Source organism: Sinohyriopsis cumingii, chromosome 6 (assembly GCF_028554795.1).
Source record: "Sinohyriopsis cumingii isolate HCF-2022 chromosome 6, ASM2855479v2, whole genome shotgun sequence".
In the NCBI taxonomy this organism is placed as follows: domain Eukaryota; kingdom Metazoa; phylum Mollusca; class Bivalvia; order Unionida; family Unionidae; genus Sinohyriopsis; species Sinohyriopsis cumingii.
Window position 1 is genome coordinate 79,133,688 of NC_142966.1, and position 23,140 is coordinate 79,156,827.

The following is a 23,140-nucleotide window of genomic DNA, read 5'->3' on the forward strand; positions in this document are numbered from 1 at the left end:
TATTTGATATCATTTTAGAGCTATACCTGTCTGCTATTTTTTAATACCATCCACGTTGGTCTATCTTAAATGGCCTTGATGCTGCAGGGCTTTGAAGTAGGGTACAGCCTCATCACGCCTACAGATGGGATCAGGGCCGAAATCGGTTAATGCTGAGTACCAAGTGAGGCAGCTGTTAGTATCATTTTTATAAGTCTTTGGTATGACTTGGCTGGAATTTGAACCCATGATCTCCCGTATCTGTGGAAGCCGCTCTAACCACTTAGGCCACCGGACTGGTCAAAAAACGGAATGAGAGGCAACCAAATGCTTCCAGACAGTGCTGTGAGCATTACTTGATATATGTACATTATTTTGGTCTCTATTAAATGGTCAACAAACAAATTACTCACAAAGGAGTTCTTATGAAATTGATTTTCAAATGGACATACATCATTATTTATTAGATATGCTTAGACAATTGTGTTTCTATCTCTAGGATATCCTTTTTATATGCCTGTCAAAAGGCAGAGTGTCTTTTGTTATAATTTTGTCCATCTTTTACCAATTTTATTTCTGCTCAATGTCTTAAGTTCTACACCATCTACAGTTACCAAATTTTGTGGATAACTTGGATTTGGGTGTAAGGATGAACTTTTGATTTTGGTGGCAAAAGATCAAAGGTGAAAGTTATTGTCTGAAGGAAGAAAAATGGTTCTTCACCATCTAGAGTTACCCAAATTTTTGGGTAGTTTGATCATGCTTTTGTGTTTGTAGTGTCATTCAGATTGCTAATGATTTTGCTCTTGCTTTTTATATACCCATCATAAGGATATGGTAAAGGTCAAGGTCACTGGAAAAATATAACTGGTTTCTGCATCACATACTTGGACCAAATTTTGTGGATGGCCTGTGCTTGAGATAAGTAAGAAGTCTGACAATTGCACTTAATTATGGAAGAGGCCTGCTGATTTTAGGGTCAAAAGGTCCATAGTCGTAGTCATTGAGATCAAAATGGGTTCTGCAATTTTTCTAGAGTAAGAAATAAGATTCACTTTCCAAAATGTTATCAAAGCATGATGTTCAATGTTGAGGCAAAATAGACTCAAGGGAATAAGAATGAATTTCATGCACAGTGAAAAGAAAGCAAGTAAAAAAGGGTTGCACTGTCAAAAATAAATAGAAGTATAGAGTACTTCTTGCAGACAGGCAAACATATCAAAGAGAACCTACCAAGAAGAAAATACCAACTAATTATAAAAGACTCTCAAACAAGAATAGATCAATGTTGAACTGCAATAATTAATCAGTAAGTTTGATTATCTGTGGTACTTTTTCTTTTTAAAAAAGGGGTGGAGGAAGGGGTATGCCAGGAATGCAAGGAAACAGAAAATATACTTAAAAAGTTTCATGAATAACTTATAATAAGACAACCTTCTATGGTTTACTACTAATTACAATGCACAATATTTTGCCAACAATAAAGAAAAAAGGAGTACAGGCTTTTCTATATGGAGAAAAGGGCAAATAGATATGACTAGGGTATTTTCTAGGGCATGGAGTTCCAAGGTTCATACTGACTTCTAAAAAAATTGCACAAAAAAATAAAACAAGTGTCTTTGATACATCTCTTCTGTGTTCAGAATTTCACCCTAGTTTTGGGGTTCTAGAATGGACCATGTGCAAGTGTCAACTTTATAAACTTTTGTTACCTGTGTGTTTGAATTACCTTAGCTCTTAAACTATAGTATGCACTCATGTTTAACATTTGAAATAAAATAAATGGTAATCAGGATCAAGTATTTCCCATATGCAGTGTGCAAACATGCTCAGTATCCTGCAGTTGCAACATGCAATCAAAACTTTAATATTGCATTTGAAAGATGTTTGATAATATAGATGAGGTTATGCCATTCGTTGAACTAGTTTGAATCAGTTAATTATTTTCACGGTTTCAAAGAATTAAGGAAGATTAATACAATCTGCATACTTGGAATAAAGCATTCTGCTGAAAACACCATTTAACATTGTTCATCACTTAAGTTTATATCTGCCATTTCAGCAAGAAGATATGACCAATATTCCAGAAGCATTAATTTGCAAATTTTAATGCCAATCAGTGTCAGTCAGCATGAATAACATACAAATGAAGTCCCTGAGAATTCATACACATGCATTGAAACTACAAGCAGATCCTAAACTGCATATATTATATTAAATCAACTGATGCAAGTCAGGTTCTTTCATTCTTTTGACAACTGATGTTTTGGGGATCTTATTTGAAACCGAATCTGAAAGTATGAATGGTTAAAGGTAAATGATGGTTTTATCAGCTACAATAATTTAAAAGCTAATTCACAGTACATGTACTATCTTGTTGACAAAAAGTAGTGCATTTTTCCAAGTTACTTCATGTGAAATGTATATTTGTTTTATTCTGAGCTTTTTATTTATGACTTGGAATTTGTCAGTTATTGTACACTTATATGCTCAGTCAGTTACCAGTATTGATGATTAATTTGGAACTAGTGTGGTTGCCCTTTCTGAAACTTGTGTACACATTTACATGGTTTGTTCATAACATTTTTTTGTTACATGAGAGCAACCTTGTCAAATATTTCATACAGAAAGATCCAGCAATATGGCATACTTAAAATATGTTGGGTTCAGCAGTCATATTTCTTTTTTAGATTTCATGGCATGGGATAAATCATGTTGCACTTCTGGAGAATGAAGAACAGATTTGACAGAGTACACTTAAATTTTGATGTATGTTGAATGAATTTAAATTTGTTTTTGTTGGTAAACTTCAGAAATCCACAATAAAATATATTCACTTCCATGGCAAGAGACAATTAATCCATAATTACGTATGATGATTCCCACTTGTTTAAAGTTTCTTTCCACAGGACAATCTTTTAATACATTTTAAGTTGATTTTCATTTCTATAGATAAAACTATGATGTTACGATACCAGAGGTTGGTTCATCATCATTGGTCATGATGGTATGTTCCACTTGTCTGTACCTATGTATATGCATATGTACCGGTATATATTTTGCATACTAATATGCAAATTATAGATTATATTAGTTTCTCTTCATGCTTTTTATGACTGTTCTATCATTCTTCAGCTTTAATTCAGTTTGTGTTGAACTTAAACATAGGACATTGTGTTCATTGATATGAACACAACAGAAACCTTTTATATTTTGGAGATGTGAAATCAGCTCAAGTACCTTGATATTATTACAGTATTTGTAAACTGTTACCTTAGTAAACCAATCTGCTAGCTGTATATTGCATAAAATTCAATGTAAGACCAAAATACATCTTGTATTGTAAATATTTCATGCATTTGAATATATTACAGAAAAATAACAACAGGATAAACGACAACAACTTTATTGACTCAAGTGTTCAGTCTTTATACTTCACTGAAAACAAAACTACAGTAATGCCTGTAATACATGGAACATTTACAATCCCAGCCAAATAAGTACAAATCTTGGTTTTTGCAATCATAAATTAAGAAAATTCATAGCATAGCTAATTTTCTAGATATAAGAAGGTTCAGTATAAAAAAGAAAAAATTAAATATATTTAATTTTTTCTGGAGTATTACAAATTCTGACAGGATTTGGTTGCCATAGCAACTGGCTTGCATGCTAAAATAAAGTATTCCAATACCCATCCCGTGTTCACAATAAATCTACCACTCAAAAGGAAATTATTGTTGTACAAGAAGTGAAGTTCCAAGGGATGCGAAGATACTTCATAAATAAATTCTTTGCAAATCGGGTAGTTCAGGAACCAAACTGATGTGCAGTGAAGATTCACGGTCATTGTTCAGGTATGTTAGAATAAGCTCATTAGTAAAGTTTTTACTTTCTAGCTAAATAAATGGTTGGCTAAATAAAAATTTTGTATAAATAAGGCTTTAAATGTAATTTTAGAATTATACATTATCATCAGCTTTCAAAATAATAAGTATTTGAGCTTTTGATATTGTCCCAGCATCAGTCATCCATCAACAATTGCTCATTACCAATCAGGAGGCCATATTTTGAATCTGGTTTTTATCAAACCTGGACTATGGACTTGTATCAAGATCTCTGATATGGTGGTCGTGCATCAGAGTGTGTTACCAATTTTTTTTTATATAATTTTGATCAGACTTGGAATATGGACTTGTATCATCAAGATCTCAGAGGAGTTCAATAATCACAGAGGGCAACAATTCAAATTTTCACTTATTGAATCTGGGAAATTTTTGATAAAATTCCATTTTCTTTTACAATGATTTTGGGTTGTACAGGCTTGTTGGGCAAGGATATCATTGTCCCCCGAATGAGCAAGATCCATGCATAATATTGAGATGATCTTGCATCCGATTGGCTGAGATTATTATCTTTTGGAGACCATACTTCTGATTCAAGTTTGACAAAACTTGGAATATGGGCTTATGTCATCAATATCTGAGATAAATTTGAGAATGATGGGCTAGGCTAATTAGCACTTTGAGACCATGTTTTTGACCTGATTTCGATCAGACTTGGATTATAGGTGTACATCATCACCATCTCATTTGAGTTTGACATTGAGCAGGATTCACTGATACTGATGAGACAATCTGCATTTGATTGGCTGAGCTCATTACATCTGAGAGCTGTATTTCTCATCTGATTATGATGAAACTTGGAATGTGGGCTTATGTTGACAAGCTCTCAGTTCAGTAATGAATGATATACATGCATATTCATGAGGTGATCGTCACATCTGATTTGCTGAGCTGGAGATCAGATTTCTAATCAGATTTTGATCAGACTTTGAACATCATGATCTTTGACCAGCTCAGTAATGAGAGAGATCAATTGATAATAATGAGGTGGTTCTGCATCGGAGTGGATGAACTTACCAATCAAGAGAGGGTGTTTTTGACCTGATTTTAATTGGTCTTGGTAAACAGGTCAATATAGATAAGATGTTGTATGATTAAACCATAGTAAACATTACTAAACTCCCTCCATTGATACGTTCCACTATTGCCCAATGGGTACATCCTAACACAGTATTTTATATTTTCAGGAGATGTCGGACTATTATACCTCTGCATCACACTATACAATTTTATTTTATGCTCAGCAGCAAATTAATTTTCTCAGAGAAATATTCTTGATATTTCAATTGAGGGGGAAAATATCATTATTACTAGCCATCAATAGACACAGATAACATTTTTACCATGAAATTTGAAGTGAGTTGAGCAGATAATATGGCTACCTTCCAATGAGTTGAAATCCAAGAAGGTGCAAATTATTATATTTTTTTAATGTGGTACTTTACTTTGAATTGGGAGGAAAATTACGTTACTCTCTACATTTTCAGTGCAAATAATAACAAAACACAGCAGAACATTAATGGTAAACTACTGGCATTGCACAGGATCCAGTACGAAATCTGCTACCATGTCAATCTGTTATCCATACATCTTGCTAGCCAATACATTTGAGCATATAATGAAAAGAAAATTTGCTTGCTATGAGTGAATAATGGATATATTTCATGTCACTGATGAAAAACTTAAGTATGATTACTGTTGTATAGAATCTAGATTTTTCAACTTGGATAAATATTTGTCCAGCCTTTGAAGCATTGGAACAGAAATAGTACAGCAATTCTTAGACTTTCCATTTGTTCATTTGTATAATATTTTTTTAAAATTTCTTTTAGATTTTGGAGAATTAGAAGAGGAAAACAAAAAGCTGAAGGACCAGACAACATGTAAAATCTGCATGGAGAATCCAGTCGGTGTAATTTTTCTTCCATGTGCCCATTTAATCTGTTGTGAGAAATGTGCACCTGCCTTCCGAAAATGCCCAATATGTCGCAAACGTATTGAGCAATCTGTCAAACCATGCCTATAAAACAGGTAAATCCATCAGTAGTAAATGATGAAAGATTTCCGATTTTTCCATGTATGTAATGAGACAGCAGAGTTTAATTTTAGCATCAAGTAACATGCCTGTATATTAGACAACTGTAGATCATAAATTGTTCAGCATCTTGTATTGAGACTGCCTCATATTGAGGTACATAATGCATATAGTTTTACTTCTGAGTAATGAAACAAAACAGCGTTAGCAGGAACCAAGTTATAGTGTAGGGCCTTACAGTGAGAGATTGATGTGTACATACCGAAAATCCTTTGGGCCAAATTTATGTTTTGGTTTTCCGAGGACTTTGGTTCACTGAGGGTATTACAGGCATGTAAAAAATGTCTTTTGATACATAACTAGATGTACAAGCACAGCATCATCAATACCAGGCTTAAATTTAGCACAAGAAAGCTTGAAAAATTTTGAACTCAAAATATTGTTTAATGTTTTTGATTTGATTTGCGAGAGACAAGATAATTTTGTTTAAGTGTGTCCTGTACGAAAACTTCCGCCCTGACTTTAACCAGATTCCAGGTGGAATTTTAAAGCGGATTTCCCTTAAAGCCTAGATTCCACTTATTATAAATTTTAGGTGGTTCAGGGCGGAATACAGCTCGAAATATGCAAATTAGTCTGTCTATTACTAAGCGGAATTTGTTTATTCCGCCTACTAGGCGGAATTGGTTTATTCCGCCTACTAGGTGGAATTTGTTTATTCCGTCCACTAGGCGGAATCTGTTTATTCCGTCTACTAGGCGGAATCTGTTTATTCTGTCTACTAGGCGGAATCTGTTTATTCCGCTTATTTAGCCTAGATTCCCCGTATTTATGATCACTTTTAGGCAGATTCAGGGTGGAATATAGCTTGAAATATGCAAATTAATGTTACTAGGCGGAATCTTTACTTCTGCCTAATTCGAAGGAAATACCTGCAGAACCCGATCCAATAATGAAAATGTCAAAATGTTAGTCCACCTTGCAGAAATTTCACCTTGAAGTAAACTCTGCCTAGAGCTGGAAGCAACATGCCTTCAGCGTGGAAAAAGATTCCATCTAATGAAATTAAGACCAGAACCAAACACAATTTAATCCATTCTATAGATAGTTTATTGCATTGGATTACAGACATGGATAATTTACAGCAAATACAAAATTGATTTCAACATTTTACTCATTCCAATTTTTATTACATTTTGACCAACAACACAATACATGAACATCATTTAAATGGAAAAAATAATTAAAAAGGGTAGAACAATTATGAACTGGACCCAACTTCTAAATGTAAGGAATTTACAATTATGTTACCAGCTCTGAACTTTCTTGCATGAATGAACTGACAGTTATAATTAATATTCATCTCAGTAAGTTTACACACTAATCTGTATCTGCAAAGCTAAATAATTTGCAGATTATGCTTGTAGGAATAACACATTGATACACAATAACTAAAGTCTATTTGATCAACCTGATTTTACAGAGAATATAAATAGACCAATTAGTACATTCTGAAAAGAAAGACATGTGCAAATAACAAACAAGCTTTATAAAAACTGGGTTGTGTCACATTTGTTCAATATTTTTAGCTAATCAAGCCACTTTTCCTAAACTCTCTCCAAAACCTAAAACTATGTATGTGAAAAAATTGAACGTTTTCAAATGAAAATCAAATTAACAGCATCAATTATTCACTGCAAACAAAACATTTTTAAACTGTTCTGGTGATAGAACAAAGCAGTTCTAATGTTTTCACTGTGACTTCAGTTTCTTTCTTGCGTAACTGACTTGCTCAGTTACAGCATCATTAATGTCTTGCTCTTTTACCTCTTTTCCATTTTTAGTGCACCATGCTATCACATAATCTGGCAAAAAAAAGTAAAACATATAATAAATACCATTCTACTGTGGCTCAACAAGGTGTACTGTATATTTTACTTCTGGTCTCAATCAAGTTTGTCAATTTAGCACTTTCAACATACAATAATACACATATTTTAATTATTGTTCGGAGTATTTGATAACGTAATATTAAATCAAAAATACACTTAAAAATGTATGAAAACCTTTTTCAAATGGGATTTATAAGATCATATTGCAAACACAGGTTTAATGACATTACAATATCTAATTGAAGTTATCTGCAATCTTGTTTTGAATCTGCTCAAGTTTTGACCTATATCACACACACACGCACTATCATTTCCCAATCAACATAAGCAATTTACTGAACTTTGGGGATTCTCAGGCAATTTCCCTGTGAATGGCAAGATTAGATACAACTTTTCCAGTTATTATGTAATTGTTGTATCGAAAATGTTAAGAATCTGTGTAATATATTTTAAGTCATATAAACTGGATTCAGTTCAAAGTTAGTACAACAGCACTGTATCAATTGAGTTATGCCATGATGTAAATATGTAATATGATAAGCTAGTAATTAATGTATTACTTGCTGAATGCATTTCCCAGTTCCAGCATCATCATAATTTGCTCCTAGTTTAGCTCTACTCTAACAATTAATTTTATGATATTCTATCTTCAGAAGCATCAGATTCTCTCCCTGTATAGTGATTACCTTTGAGAACTTCTATTCTAGCATGATGCAAGGGTGGTCTTATGTCCCCAGCTTTTTTTGTGCGCAGGCCTTGTCCACGAGACATGGCCAACTCTTGCCATGAAAACAGTTGTGGCAAGAGTTTGCTGGCTAGTGTGAATGCTGCTTTTTTGGGTGCTGCTTTAGCTGCTGCAGAAGTTGATTTTCGCAATTCATATCGTTTCACAACAATATCTGATGAAGCAAGTAGTTTGGCTGTCTGAAAAATTAAAAAATTAATATTTTAATGAACATGTTATACAATACAAAATCCAAGTACTCATAAGACCTTTTAAAATCATTGATATCTGACACAAGCAGTTTATTAGTAGATATAATTAATAATGAAATAAAACTAATGTACATAATTTTTGTCAACTACTAACAATAGATTTTGGCTTTGTTAAGCTAAATCTAGAATAACTAAGAAAATTTGTGCCACTAGCGTTTCATAAAGTTGCCAATAATGAAGAGACAGATACAGGGATAGATGTCAAAATCTTGACAGATCATAAAGTATTGACGGGCTCCATAAGGTAAGGGATGAAAAATTATATCAGTTATTAGTAAAAGGTAGGAGCAAAAAAAATGATAAGAATGATCTGAAAGGACAAGAATGCAGAGAACTAACTTAATATATGTTTGGTGACAAATGAATTCAAAATAATTACAAACTGAGAATAATTTTGGTGCAAAGAGTATGTATTAAATCCACTTGTTAAAGCACAAGAGGCCTATAGGCTACAAAAGTGGCTAAACTGATATTACATTTCTTTAGAATTTTAAAAGGTCTTGATAAATTAGAGACAACAAGGCTAGACATGTGTTGATGGAATAGTTTACCAGGCTACAGTTCCTAAATGACGTAAAAGCAAATTTCCATTATGCTGTGTCTTACTGAAGCATGAGCATACAAAGGAAACATTATATGTTCTTACCACTGTTAGATACAACCAACAAGCTTCATAAACATTAAACATATCTCATGATAATGGAGATACTGTCCTAAAATGAAAGCAGCTAATTTGTAGCTCGTTTCCATGAAAAAAAATTAAAGTCTAACTAGTAAAATTAGGAATCAGCTGGCTCTACTTGTCTGCTATATATAACACATCTTTAACATTGGTTTATTTATAATCTAACAATGACAGTATAACAAATGCACAGACATAACCTAATTCTATAACTTTACAAATCATGGTGGACAGAGGTTAATTATTACTACAGTAATTCTGATATATACCCAACAATACAAGTCTTACATCATCATCTCTCTCTTGCTCAACACCAGAAACATCAGCCTGGTATTTAAGCTTTCTTGGTGATCGCCTTGGGGTAGATGCTGCTTTTGGTAATGTTGGACTCACACATGGAGAATGTGGAAATGAGTGGGGCCCATGGTCTTGTCTGTTCACAGGATTAGGATTACAATCCTGCTGTATTGAAGGTACAAATAAATCCTGTGAACTTGTGCAGTTGTTGGCTCCATAAAAACTGCTTTGTAATGGCTGCTGAAACCCGTTTTCACTTTCCTGCAGAGACTACAGTAATGGCTGTGTAGTCCATTCTGTGTCATTCTGAAAGAGAGTTGATAATTACATTTTATGCTGCTGCCATTGATATGCCCTAACCTACAGCTGGCCCTTAAGATTGTACCCATTAAACAAAATGAAAATGTCTTTGGCTTCTTAACATTTCCTTCAAATAGTTTCATTTGATGCACAAGATTATCTTAGTTTGTGACAAGGTCATTTTCAATATTACCCAACTCCTTCCCAATATTTGGCTTTCCAGAATTATGCCTGGAAGGGTATGAATGGGATGAAGTTAGTAAAGTTCAGTGAACTTTACTAACTTCATCCCATTCATACCCTTCCAGGCATAATTCTGGAAAGGCAATCTAAAACCCCATCTGTACATCATGTCAAAAAGATGAGTGCACATATCATTAATCATACATGCACAAATATCCAATGATGTTACAATTTTTACATTTATCCTCTGCTATCTGGGGCTGCAGACACTGGGGGAGAGAGCTAAGTGACTTCCAATGTTCACATCATGGTGGATGCTGTTATGTTTGGAAAGTCTTACTTACAATTAATGTGGACAGAAAATAAATGGATTGCGTTTGTAACCACTTCCATCCCAAAACTTGCATTTTGTTAAAATAAGAAGGATGACATGTGTTGCATGTTGAGCACACCCCAAATTTAGATAATTATAGCATTAGTTCAATTAAATATTGACCAGTTGTATAATGAAGCTATATTCCAATACCAAGGAAGGACAAATCAGATCAAATGCTACCAAAATGAAATGAAACTAAAAAAAAGACTAAAACAATGAGGTTAATTTAAGGTGTGGAGTGATGGAAAGACATTTGGACACACATGGATGCCAAAATAAGCACTATGGCAACTTCATCCAAAGAGGATTTGACAAAAAGGGCAAAACATTTTTAGCTCTTGATTTATTTATAAATTTTACCAACCTCTGAGTAGTTTGTCTCATTTGGGAAGAAGCTGCTGGCATTCTGTCTTTGATTTGTATATTGATGAACAAACAACTGTGATAATTTTGTACATGGGGTTGACAAAGACCTTCAAACAAGTCCAAAATGGCTGGTGGAGGTGCTGGAATGTTAACAAAACAAGTGTAAAGACTTTTTAAAAAAAACAATGGACATGGCCATACTCGCCTGTGCATGTGAACTTGTGTTCACATGTTAACTATTTTAAAATATAAAATATTAAAATACATGAAAAATGACCATGCAGTGTACATGTGCAAGTTGTTAGCAATCCACCATGAGAAATACTGCCTCACCAGTATATTTGCATTCTTACACTGTACTGGTGGAGACATACTTTGATTATGACCAAGTTTAATAACAATTTGTCGATATCATTAACTGAAGCAGAAAAATTAAACATGTGAAAATAAAAGCTTCCTGCATCTTCATCAACCTTATTCCAGATAACATCCTGTTTGTCAATTATAATTGTTTTCCTTGTTTGTGGTGGTGGTGCACAAATCCAAATCCAGTGCTATGCACACATGTCCAGCATTTGGTAAATTATTACTTAGCTTCATTTGGCATATTAATTATACTTTGAAATCTGTAATTACTTAGGATTCTTTAAGATTAATGATTGATATTGGTCATCCAAAACTGGTTATCTGCAAACTTGGATCATTTACTGCATCCCCTCAAATTTCAATTTAAAATAGTCTAATCTGAGGCAAATTTCTCATTTGTAATGTGCTATTGTGACTGTAAATATAAACACGACTAATGCACCCCACAGGAGCTTGATGCTAGATATAGTGGTTATCATTTTCACTGGATTGTACCTTTTGGTCTTTATTATATAGTGGGTATGACCCAGAAGGAAACTGTTAAATGTAAAGCTCCTGAAAATACACTCTGCCATTCACAAGATTTGCCTGCTACTGGTTACTTTACAATCCTAAAAGATTTTTACCTGGATGATTGAAGAGATTTCCTGGGTTATCATCTGGTCTATAAGTACTGGTACATAAAGACCAAGTAGCCATCAGTTGAGTGTACATTGGTGGCTCCTTCTCTCTTGCTATGGATGCACATGCCCTTGCAGATGGTGGTACTTTATCACCTACTGGATTTTCAACTGTTGCAATTTGGACTGGTTCCAATATTTGCAGAGAACAAACATCATTTCGCTGTACTGGGGACTTTGTTAATAGGTAGTCCTGCCTCACTGTTGATTCTCCACACTGGTCAGGTATCAATGTTGAAGATGGTTCACTAGGGCGTAATGAGAAATCATTCTCAAACTGGTTGTTGATATCGCTCATTAACAAGTTACAAATGGACAAATTTGACTTTTCCATTACTTTTTTTCTTTGTCTGTTTACAACTGTTGGGTTGGTTGAGTCTACACTCTTTTGTTTTTGTTTAGTGTTACCTTTAGCCTGCATATTTACTTTGCTCTTTTTCTTTGGGCTAAAATCCTTCTCCTGTTGCCGGCTTTCTTTTATTTTTTTTGTTTCCTTGTGCTGTCGCTTACCATCAGTTTTGGCTAAATGATCGAAGGTAAACAGTTCCCTAGGTACCTCTGAAGGTTGTTCCTTTAATTTCTTTAAAATCTGTGCATTTGCCTTTGTAGCAAAAATCTGTGAGATAATCTTCACTTTCTGAAATATAAGGCAGTGAAAAATTAAAGTAAAGCTACAAAAACGGTCAACATAATGCAACTGCTTCAGTTTTGCAAAGAATGAAAGCCTAAAAGCCAAATTCATAAAACTTGAACCAGATATTTCAGGTTCATTTCATTCTTTTATATATATTTCATATTATCGTTATAAAGTAAGGACATAAAATTATAGGTACACCAATAGGATCAACTTTATCTTTTTGTTCTCTATTTAAATTCAAAACCACACTCAGTGATAGCAGCAGAATTTGTAACATTTCAATGTAAAATATGATTATTCATTAGTAGAAAAGTATAAATGCCTTTATAAAAATTATTCCTTATCTTAAAGAAATTTAGTGTAAATGCCAGCTTGGAGCCTGAATTCCATGGAGCTGGGGCTGTAAAGAGAGTTGCACTATTCAGGAGTCTGAGAACATGTGCTTTCTCTGCCATGATGGATATATTTGAGGCCAGATCAGCACTATTTTTATATGGGAACAACTAGATATGAAAAAGAAGTCTTTTAGCGAAAATCTCATATTGATATGTCACCATCCACTTAGAAGAAGTAGCAGTAAGATTTTCAAGATGGCTGCCATGGTGGCCATATTGAACTTTAAACTGTCACAAATTTTATTCGAAACCTGATATCATAGGAAGTGTTTCAATTGAAATCTGAAGGGAAACCTCATAATAACATTTTGTAGGAGTCATAGTGACATCAAGATTTTCCAGATGACTGCCATGATTGTCATGTAGAACAAAATGTAAATTCCTGATGTATTTTTTTTATGTTACCGGTAACAGAGACCAACCTTTTGGAGTACAATTTCACAATGAAGCTTTCACCTCCTGCTTATTGCTGACAACTGGCAGCTTGCTAGTACTTAATTTATTTAGAATGACCTTGGTATGCATATGGTAAGTAAAATCCCACTTATTTTTTTTGTGTGACCCATGCATTATATCCTTCAGAACATTCACTTATTGGGAATTATTCCTTGTCTGAACAGAACACCTGTGAATCCATTGGTTATTGACCTTATTTGTATAACATATTTCATAAATTTTCAACCGTGGTAAATTTGTTATGATAGATATCTTTGTATGAAATACTACAATTGAATGAAAGAAGAGGACTACAAGAAATATTTTTTAGTTTACTACACACTGAGAAAAACAAATGAATCTAATACCAGACCAGAACATATTAGGATCTCTTACGTTTATTTTTTAGGTAATAGAATAAGTCAAAACACACTCACCATGGATCTTCACAATGGTTCCTAAAAACAGGTCTTTTCCCCAGGTCATTTTCACATTCTCTCTCTCTTTAAATTGTCCAAGACGTTGAAGGCGCTTACTTTTCTGTCCTACAACACTTAAAGAATTGTCTTCCACGAAATAAATGCACGCAAACATTATAGAAGCTGAAGTACAATTTCGAATGCTGATCGAAAACTAAAATTCCCACGTGTAACTGCTTTCTATGGCCGTTTGAACTCTTGGCGCGCTGATGAAGCAGCTGGATGCTAGCGGGTTAAGAGGTGTGGGGCGCAGATAGGGATTTGATTATGAAATAGAAGTATCGGCAAACGACAAAACAAAACACACAAAAAATAAAAAAAATAAAGCTGCCATTAAAAAGATTTGAACATATTTTTTTGATCAAGACATGAAAGTTATTATTTTATTTATATGTTAGAAAAGCCTATTTCCAAAATCGAAATCTGCTGGTAGAGTATTGTTTTTGAACATTAACAAATTGGGGAAGTTCCCTAATAGTTCCCCAATCAAGGATTGCATGTACATCTTTGTTTCACAGCATATTATATTTCAAGCGGCCTTTCTCGGTAGACCCTTTGTTTTATAAAATGGACGAATCTCAGTCGGAGAAACGTCGCAGAGGACCGTATGGGAGTAGGAATTATGATGCTGAAATGAAACTTCCAAGACTGTCTATTTCACAAAGTGAAATGGACAATACATTTGTGAGGACAAAACTCATTTATGTAGAATCACAGCCGACTTGTACAGCAAGTAACTGTGCCGCTGAAACCAGTAAAGATGTTGCATCTGAAAATGAAGTTCATGGATATATGGAGTTATCAGGAGCGGAAACGGTAAATATTTGTTAATTTGTTTATTCCAGTGATTCAAGAACAGTTTCACCCCCACCCCCACCCAATCAAGCGTTAGGAAACAACTTTTGGGGGGGGGGCGGATTCCGGGAGGAAGGGTATTGCTTTCATGTAGATTTATTTTTTATAGTAAAAGCTTATTCAGTGTAAATGTAAACAGTTTAAACAAAAATACGCGTACTTGTATTTACGATTTCCCAGGAAAATAGTAATCATTGTTTTATTAAGGCAACCAACCCCTGGAAAAGAATTGATGTTCGGTGCCCTGGCACAGAAGCTCATTTCAGAGCAGCCAGAGATTGCTTTGATTATTTTGTGAACTTTAATACCTTCTCTTTTGGAAGGGGGGCGGGGTGAGCATCGAATTTTGGCTTTTCGTCTGCTTTCAACCCATACTATTGAATCACAGCCAATCAGATTGACTAACTGTTTGCATTGACGAGTATTCTAAAGGAAATACTCGGTTACAGTGTCACAAAAATGTAATACCTTTCAGTAATGACAAAAACTTGACGTTAGATAGTCTTGACATTTATTTTGGGGGGGGGGTACTTTTCTTGAATGTACCCTGTAGATATTTAACAGATTATGTACATAATGCGAAGGAAAAACATTGAATGTCAGGCATAAATTATGTAGTGTGTTATGGTATATGTTGTCTAGGTACAGTGTAACCGTGGGTATGAGAATTTGTAGTATTTAAAGTATGTAAGCAAAATCAAATATTAGTAATAAAGATAATAGCTGTAGATAGTTTTAAGAAGATTGCAATCTATATCAGTAATGATGTGTGAAACTTTTGACATTATGTCATATTCATTGCCTAATATTTCAAACAAGCACGAGCTGGAGAGTTGTGTGTGTGTGTGTGTGTGTGTGTTAAAATGCCAGGATTTCGATTATTGTGTATATAGACCTTTTCTTTGTCACATTCACTCAGAAACTTTCATGGAATATGTCATCTGCATTATAATTAGTACATACCCAGAATATACTAAAGCAGGTATAATATCATTCCCTCATGCTAATTACCTTGCTCCCCCACCCCAGAAAAAAAGGTTTCTAGCATGTTATGAAATTATGGTATTATATATAAAGATTTATAATTCTAGTGATTTATTTTTGATTTATTCAGGAGGAGGATAGAGATGGTGGTCCTAGAGATGATGGTCCTGCAGGCTTTGATATTAACAAAGTTATAGAGAATGATCTCAAAACCACAGACCCAGAATTAGACCAAATTCTGAATGAAATTTTTGAGGCTAATGAGATTCTGGAACATGATGACATACTTTTTGTAGATTCTGATGAAGAAGATACACTTGGTTTACATGAAGATTCAAAAGACGAACAGATACATGATGCAGATTCAATTTTTTTATATCATGGATCTTGTGTCACAGTTGGAGCTCTCATGCTACTGCTGGCAGTCTTCACAACAAAGTATAATCTAGTTGGTGATGCAACGCAACGTTTGCTTAATATAATTGCATTCACTCTTCCAAGTGGACACAATCTGTGTACCAAACTTTATCAATTTAAAAAAATATTTTACAAACCTGCGTAATCCTTTAGTGTATCACTACTACTGTTCATACTGTTTAGGACCAATTGAAGATAGCTCACGTAAGACATGTTCATTTGAGTTTTGTGCGAAGCCCTTTGAAAGAAGTAAGGAAAACTATTTTCAGGAAATACCATTAAAAAAGCAAATTCAAAACTTGTTTTCCCAGGAAGATTTTTATGAAAACCTTCAACATCGCTTCAAACGAAACACACCAAGTGGCCATTATGAAGACATTTATGATGGTATGCTTTATAAATCTAAGTTTGACAATCATGGATTGCTAAGGGACCCAAATAACATTTCATTTACATTTACCACAGATGGAGCACCAGTTTTCAAAAGCAGTAAAGTGTCGGTTTGGCCAATTTTTCTTGTTATAAATGAGCTACCTTACAAACAACGGATGAAAAAAGAGAATATGATCCTAGCAAGCTTGTGGTTTGAGAGTCAGAAACCATCTACGGGAACATTTTTGAAACCTCTTCAAAAAACTATGAAGGAATTGTTTCAGGGCATTGAATGTCAGTCTCCAGGAAAAGGATCTTTCATATGTAAGGGTATTTTACTTTGTGGTACTGCAGATCTTCCTGCCAGAAGTCTGCTGTGCAATCACATGCAGTACAATGGTGCATATTCATGCTGGAAATGTGAGCAGCAGGGTATTTCTGCATCAGTTGGAAAAGGCCAGGCCAGAGTGTTTCCCTTTGATATAATGACTCCAAAGGGTCCTGAAAGAACTGTTAATAGTGTGACTGAAAATGCCAGAACTGCTGTTCAAAATCAGGATGCTGGAAATACAGGCAATTATGCTGTTAAGGGTATCAAAGGACCATCATGGTTACTGTTTTTTCCTGGATTTAATATTGTTACTGGGATTGCAATAGACTACATGCATGGCGTCCTCCTTGGTGTGCAGAAGCTTTTACTAGAATTGTGGTTTCTGTCCAAACACAATAAGAAACCATTTAATATTTACCACAAATTATGTGAAGTAGATGAAAGATTGTTAAATATTTTTCCAACACTCGATATCACTAGGTTACCATGATCTATTCAAGATCTGAAATATTGGAAGGCATCCGAATATCAGTCCTTTCTGTTATTCTTTGGTGCACCAGTGCTACATGGTGTCTTAGATCATGAGAGATTTTCTCATTCTCTATTACTTGTAAATGTTATGCACATTCTTCTGAAATTTGGTTCAAATGAAAATGACATTAAACGAGCCGAACATATGCTACTTGACTTTTGCAGATATTTTGAGACCATGTATGACACATGTTTTATGCGACTGAATGTTCACCAACTTCTACATCTTCCAGACAGCGTGTGCAACCTTGGACCGTTTTACACGCACAGTTGCTTTTCATTTGAAGACAAAAATGGTGTTCTTCTCAGAATGATAGGGGGCACACAGAATATAGACAATCAGATTGTGACAGGAGTGTCATTCGTGCAGAAGTTACCTGAATTGAAGCAAAAATGCATCAAAAAAGGATCTTTTTGTGAAAAACTGTATAATTCAATTGAATCACCAAGCCAACTAAAAAGAGGTGACAGAATTGATAATGGTATTTATATCTTAGGTGGAGTGAAAGAGAAAGCTCTCATAGAGGAAGAAAACAAAGCACTATATTCATTTCTTGGTTTTGAACCAGTTTCACCTAAATTTAGAAGCTTCAGCAGAGTAGAAATTAATGATAATGTGATCTATGGACTAGCTTATTCACAAATGTTGAAACAGGACAACTCTACAGTTGAGTACAACAGTAGACAGGGAAGATCTTATGGAAAAGTAAGATTTTTTATTATAATTTCAGAAAATGGAGAACAAAAAATACTAACATTCATAGAAAAGCTAAAGTGTTTGAATTATGGAGAACAACTAAGCCTATTAGCTGTAATGAAAACAAAGGATCTTCAGGTGGTACCTATTCAGAATCTTATTTCAAGCTGTATGCTCATTGAATATCCAGGAGCAAATAGACTCTACGTTTGCAGATTTCCCAACAAGTTGGAATCTGATTAAAGTGCATTTTCTGCAACATGTGGACTGTGTATTTTTATTACAAATGGTCAATTGTCCTGTTACAAGTCCAGGAGGAAATTGCTGCAGATTTGTATAAGAAATGACAAAACAGACAATTCTAAAACTAATTATTTGCATTAAATAATCTCATTTGATAAAAGTGAAATAAAACCTCAGAAACATGAAAACTGTGTAAAGTTTATAGTTTTTGAGCCTTTACTGTACATGCTGAAGAATTTGTCTGCGTCAAAGGAGTGCTAGAGACAGTAAAATTAAGGTCAGTTCCTGCACATGCTGAATATAATTAACAGTGAATCACTTAAATTTAATTATTTGTGTACTTAATTCCCACAGAATTTAGAAAATAATATCCTTGTTATATGGACATGTACAGTTATATTCATCCCAATTTCTTTTCAAGAGAAATGACTGCTAGAACAATGTGAAGACTTCAGAGTAAAGACTGAATAGGTACATGTAGACTGTAGATGAACCATGCAGGAATGACTAGGGTTCTTTCATCACAGTGATGTTGATTATTATATGCTTATTGAGTGCTGGTACATGTCTGACTAATCAGTTAAAGTGAAAATGGTATATAATTTCATTATACTGATCTTTTTTGTATTTTAAGCCCAGCAAAACCAACTTGTACATTTTCCAGAACATATGAGGTTTGTCTCAATGTGTGCTTATCATTGCATATTAGTTTTATAAGCAGATTTAGTATTCATTTTTGATTTTTCAGATCTTTTAATTGAGTTCTTTGCCACGGTAGAATATTAATGTACTGTTATCATATAACTCTGTGGATAGGGCAACTTATAAGCTGTGTTTTTAAAGAGTCAACAGCTTGAAATTGGATACCCCAATTTGAAATGGGGTGGTGGTGGTATTTTTTGGAATATGATACACAATTTTTATGTTTTCCACTGAGTTTGAAGCGTGATCTTGAAGAAGTTAGTGTGAATCACTCAAGTTTGCGTCCTTGTTCAAAACCATTAGTGATATACCCCAGTAACATCTTGCAAAAGATTTTAAATAGTTCAAGACATCATTTTTTAAACATAAGTTGGAAATTATGAAGCAGTGTGCAAGTCTAAGTTATTAGCCTTTAGTAAAAGTAAGGGATTGCTTTATCGATAACTATGGAATTTAGTTATATTTGGAGCCAAGTACAGTTATTGACTCGGAGATGTTGCACAGTTTACTAATCTCTGAAGCAACAGATTCATTGTGGAATAAATACATCACCTCAGAAATTCTGAACCTTGATGTTGTTTTCAAATTTGTTGGGTCACATCATCGAAGCTTGAATATATCAAATAAAATAGAAACCTGCATAAGTTTTAAAAAAAATGTATTATTCAAAAAATTTCTTTCAATCGTTCATGTAATTTAGTAGCATTATCTTTGTAAAATGAATATGATACAAATATTCAGTTCATCGCTGCTGCACAAATAAAAAAAGTCAAAATTTACATTTAACTTTACAGACACACAAATGCCAAATCCAAATTCTGCCTTATTTAACTGATGTAAATGACTGAGTTCTTCATTCCGCCTAGATGTTGGTTAGAAAATAAACTAAGTCCAGATTCCGCCTTTCATATAACAGATGCCAGTGACTAAGTTCCTAATTCCACCTAGATGGTGGGTGGAAAATCAACCAAGTCCAAAATTACGCCTAAAGATGTATTTATAGCAGGAATTTGACAAAAGTCCATCTTAGAGTTAGACGGACTCTTACATGGATTCATCTTTGACTTTTCAAATTTTCCATGTCCGCCTTTGTATTAACCAGATTTTTAACATTTTAGGCAGATTCCGCCTGGAGTCTGCTTAAGTTCCAGGTGGAATCCACCTAATTATTTCATATGGGGTGCATGTGTGAAATAGGGAAAGCATACATGTGACCAGAAAGAGGTGTAATTATGGGAGAACATACCTGTCTGTGTACATATAATAGTGTGAACATACAAGAAAGCTGTTGGCTTTATAACATTCAGTGCAAACATGGCAGAACAACATTATATTCCTGTCAAATACTGTTTTAAAACTCTCGAAGTATATACACAAGGCTGCTGGACTGGATGTGAAAGCCTGGATATTTCATTTATATACGAAAGTTCTGTTGATCATTTACACAAATTAAGGAATGAAACCAACATGACAAATGAGTCCCATTAAGGGTGCAGTGACTTCAAATGAGCCTAATTTGTCATCCGTGCTCTGTATTGGTGCATATGTAGAATTTAATGTTATTACCTCGCATGCCATTAGGAATTTCTGCGTGATTGACTCACTGAGAAGTTTACTATAGTATTTGTTGACCATAATATGACACAACAAACAACAGGTGTGTGTTCATTTGAATGCATGACCATAGGTCATTTTTGGATCATTATAACCAATCTTGCATGAAATTTGATAGCTACAATACATTTCCAAGTATGAAGTGAGTTTGGTTTGGAGGGGTAGTGTAAAAGTGAGATTTGTGCCCCAAAATTGCTTTGATTTTCAGAGTAGAAGGATTTCAGTTTATTATGGGAAAAATGATGATATTAAAGAAGGAAATTTTCAGGACCAGATACAAATTTTGATTTTGTTGGGAGCTTGGCTTACAAAGATTAGTTTTGAGGGATTTCACTATATATATATATATATATATATATATATATATATATATATATATATATATATATATATATATATATATATGTGTGTGTGTGTGTGTGTGTGTGTGTATGTATGTATATATGTATATATACACACACACATAAATACATACATACATACATATTATTACTGATTATGATATCCTAAGTCTCCATATTTAAAAGGGTTTATCTTCATAGTAGGGTACTATTTTCTTTTCTTTTATTGCTGTATTGATATTTTTATAGTCTTACCTTTACTTGGTGCTTTATTATCCACTATTGTGCTGAAATGCTTTTAGAAGGATTTATTTTCCTAGATTTTCATGGGTTGAAAGGATTTGTCTTCCAATGTTTGAATTTTTTCTTCTTCCAATCCTCCATTTTACACTCTAGAATTTTACCCTTAATTTTTTCATATGGCCACTGTTGTGCTGATGTGCCTGTGATTCTGTTGCATTCATACAGACTTTACACTACCTTCACTTATCATGTAAATACTATATCATTGTTTCTTGTTGTGGAAATTATCTGGGATAAAAAGTTAGAAGCAGATAATTAACCATTATAGATGATAGATAGTGCCATATGAAATATACAATCCTTGCAATGATATAGATAATTAGATCACCTCAAACAGCTTACAGCTGTTCAGCTTATTGCTTTCAGCAAATCCCTTTCTAGACATGTTGTTATTTCTAATAGTTTTGTTCTTTTCCTTTAGACGTTTGCATTATCTTTGATAGTTATTCTACTCTGTGTCAAAATATGTAACTTTTTTTGTGTGTTTGTCTCTCCATATGTATTTCATTAACCCCTGAAGAGGAAAAGAAGGAAAAGATTATTGAAAGACTGCAGTGTGGGTGCACCTTTGGATTTTGATTAGGAAAGAAATTAGAAATGATTAAGCATTTGCAAAGAAATAGAATAAACTTTTTTCAGAACACATGAGAAAAGATCATGACAGAAATATCCAACTAAATCCTTGTAAAAGTGGAGATTTGGTGTGGTTGTGTAATGCACATTCAAAAGGCAGATTTAAAAATTGTTCCACAGTCCTTTGGAAAGTCCAGTTCTTGTATTACAAAGTATAAACGATGTTCACAATTGCATCCAGAAAACTCCAAGATCAAAAACTTAAGGTTTCATCATAATTTATTTAAACTAACAAAGAAGACAACAAACCAAGCTGATTGAATTAGCTAAATATTACTTCCAGTACCTTTATATGTATTGTCATCAATCTTTGTCATATAAATTTAATATCTTACTTCCAGATTACAAGGCTCAAATGCAGCATATCTGGAGACATGGAATTTTTCCAAGCCCCACTGCACACTCTGGATTTGCTTACTTACGTATCATGTGCAAGACACTTTGCATTATGGTGCAAACACCAGTCAGACCAAGGAGCCACTATGACCTTTGTTAAAAGATGAAATATTGAAGTTTGGCCTTGAGGAAGGTGTGTAATGAGTTCATTTGGAAGTGCCAATGGTATGTTGAATTTATATAGGTATGGAACCCATCCTAAAACTATAGAAAAAGGAGCAGCCAGAGGGGGCCATCATGGTATAGAAATTGTTATTAAAATATGGGTCTTTTGGCTAACTTTTCTTGTTTATAAACTGCTTGTGGTTAATTAACTTCTTGTAAGCAAATGAGAATTGTTGTTGACATTGCTATGTTAGCCAGAATCACAATCAGAATGCAGTTCATATCTACTAGCATGTGAATCAGTGTAAAAAAACACAAAACAAACTGTATGATTCTTAAGTTTAACTTTAAATTTATTTAATTCAACATTGTATTGTTTATATATACCGTAGCTTGAGGCTGAAAAGAAAAACTACTCAATGTCAGACATTTACTGGTATATTACAGGACATGTACTGTACTCCAATATTTATACATTTTTAAATATAATGTTGTAATATGGGCCATATATATATATATATATATATATATATATATATATATATATATATATATATATATAAATACACACATATATTGGTAATTTTGCAATTATAAACTGTTTCCCAGTGTTTTT

General features: G+C 33.8%; 2 protein-coding genes and 1 pseudogene across 3 annotated transcripts in view; all 3 read left to right on the top strand.

The window, feature by feature from the left end:
• The window catches only part of LOC149797289 (uncharacterized), a 130,644-nt gene extending 107,733 nt beyond the window's left edge, over positions 1-22,911 (top strand). For both annotated transcript variants that reach the window (XM_089962009.1, XM_089962008.1), the window contains 2 exons: positions 5,714-5,912; positions 22,365-22,911. In XM_089962009.1, coding sequence (XP_089818135.1) covers positions 5,714-5,907 — 194 coding nt within the window. In that variant the 3' untranslated portion in view covers positions 5,908-5,912; positions 22,365-22,911. The remainder of the gene's footprint in view (positions 1-5,713; positions 5,913-22,364) is intronic.
• Positions 12,325-16,404, top strand: LOC149797290 (uncharacterized). The gene is made up of 2 exons (XM_089962006.1): positions 12,325-14,816; positions 15,970-16,404. The coding sequence occupies exons 1-2, from the start codon at positions 14,568-14,570 to the stop codon at positions 16,399-16,401; spliced, it is 681 nt and encodes a 226-aa protein (XP_089818132.1). The 5' UTR covers positions 12,325-14,567; the 3' UTR covers positions 16,402-16,404.
• On the top strand, positions 16,633-18,940 carry LOC149797291 (uncharacterized; annotated as a pseudogene).
• Positions 22,912-23,140: the final 229 nt, after the last annotated feature.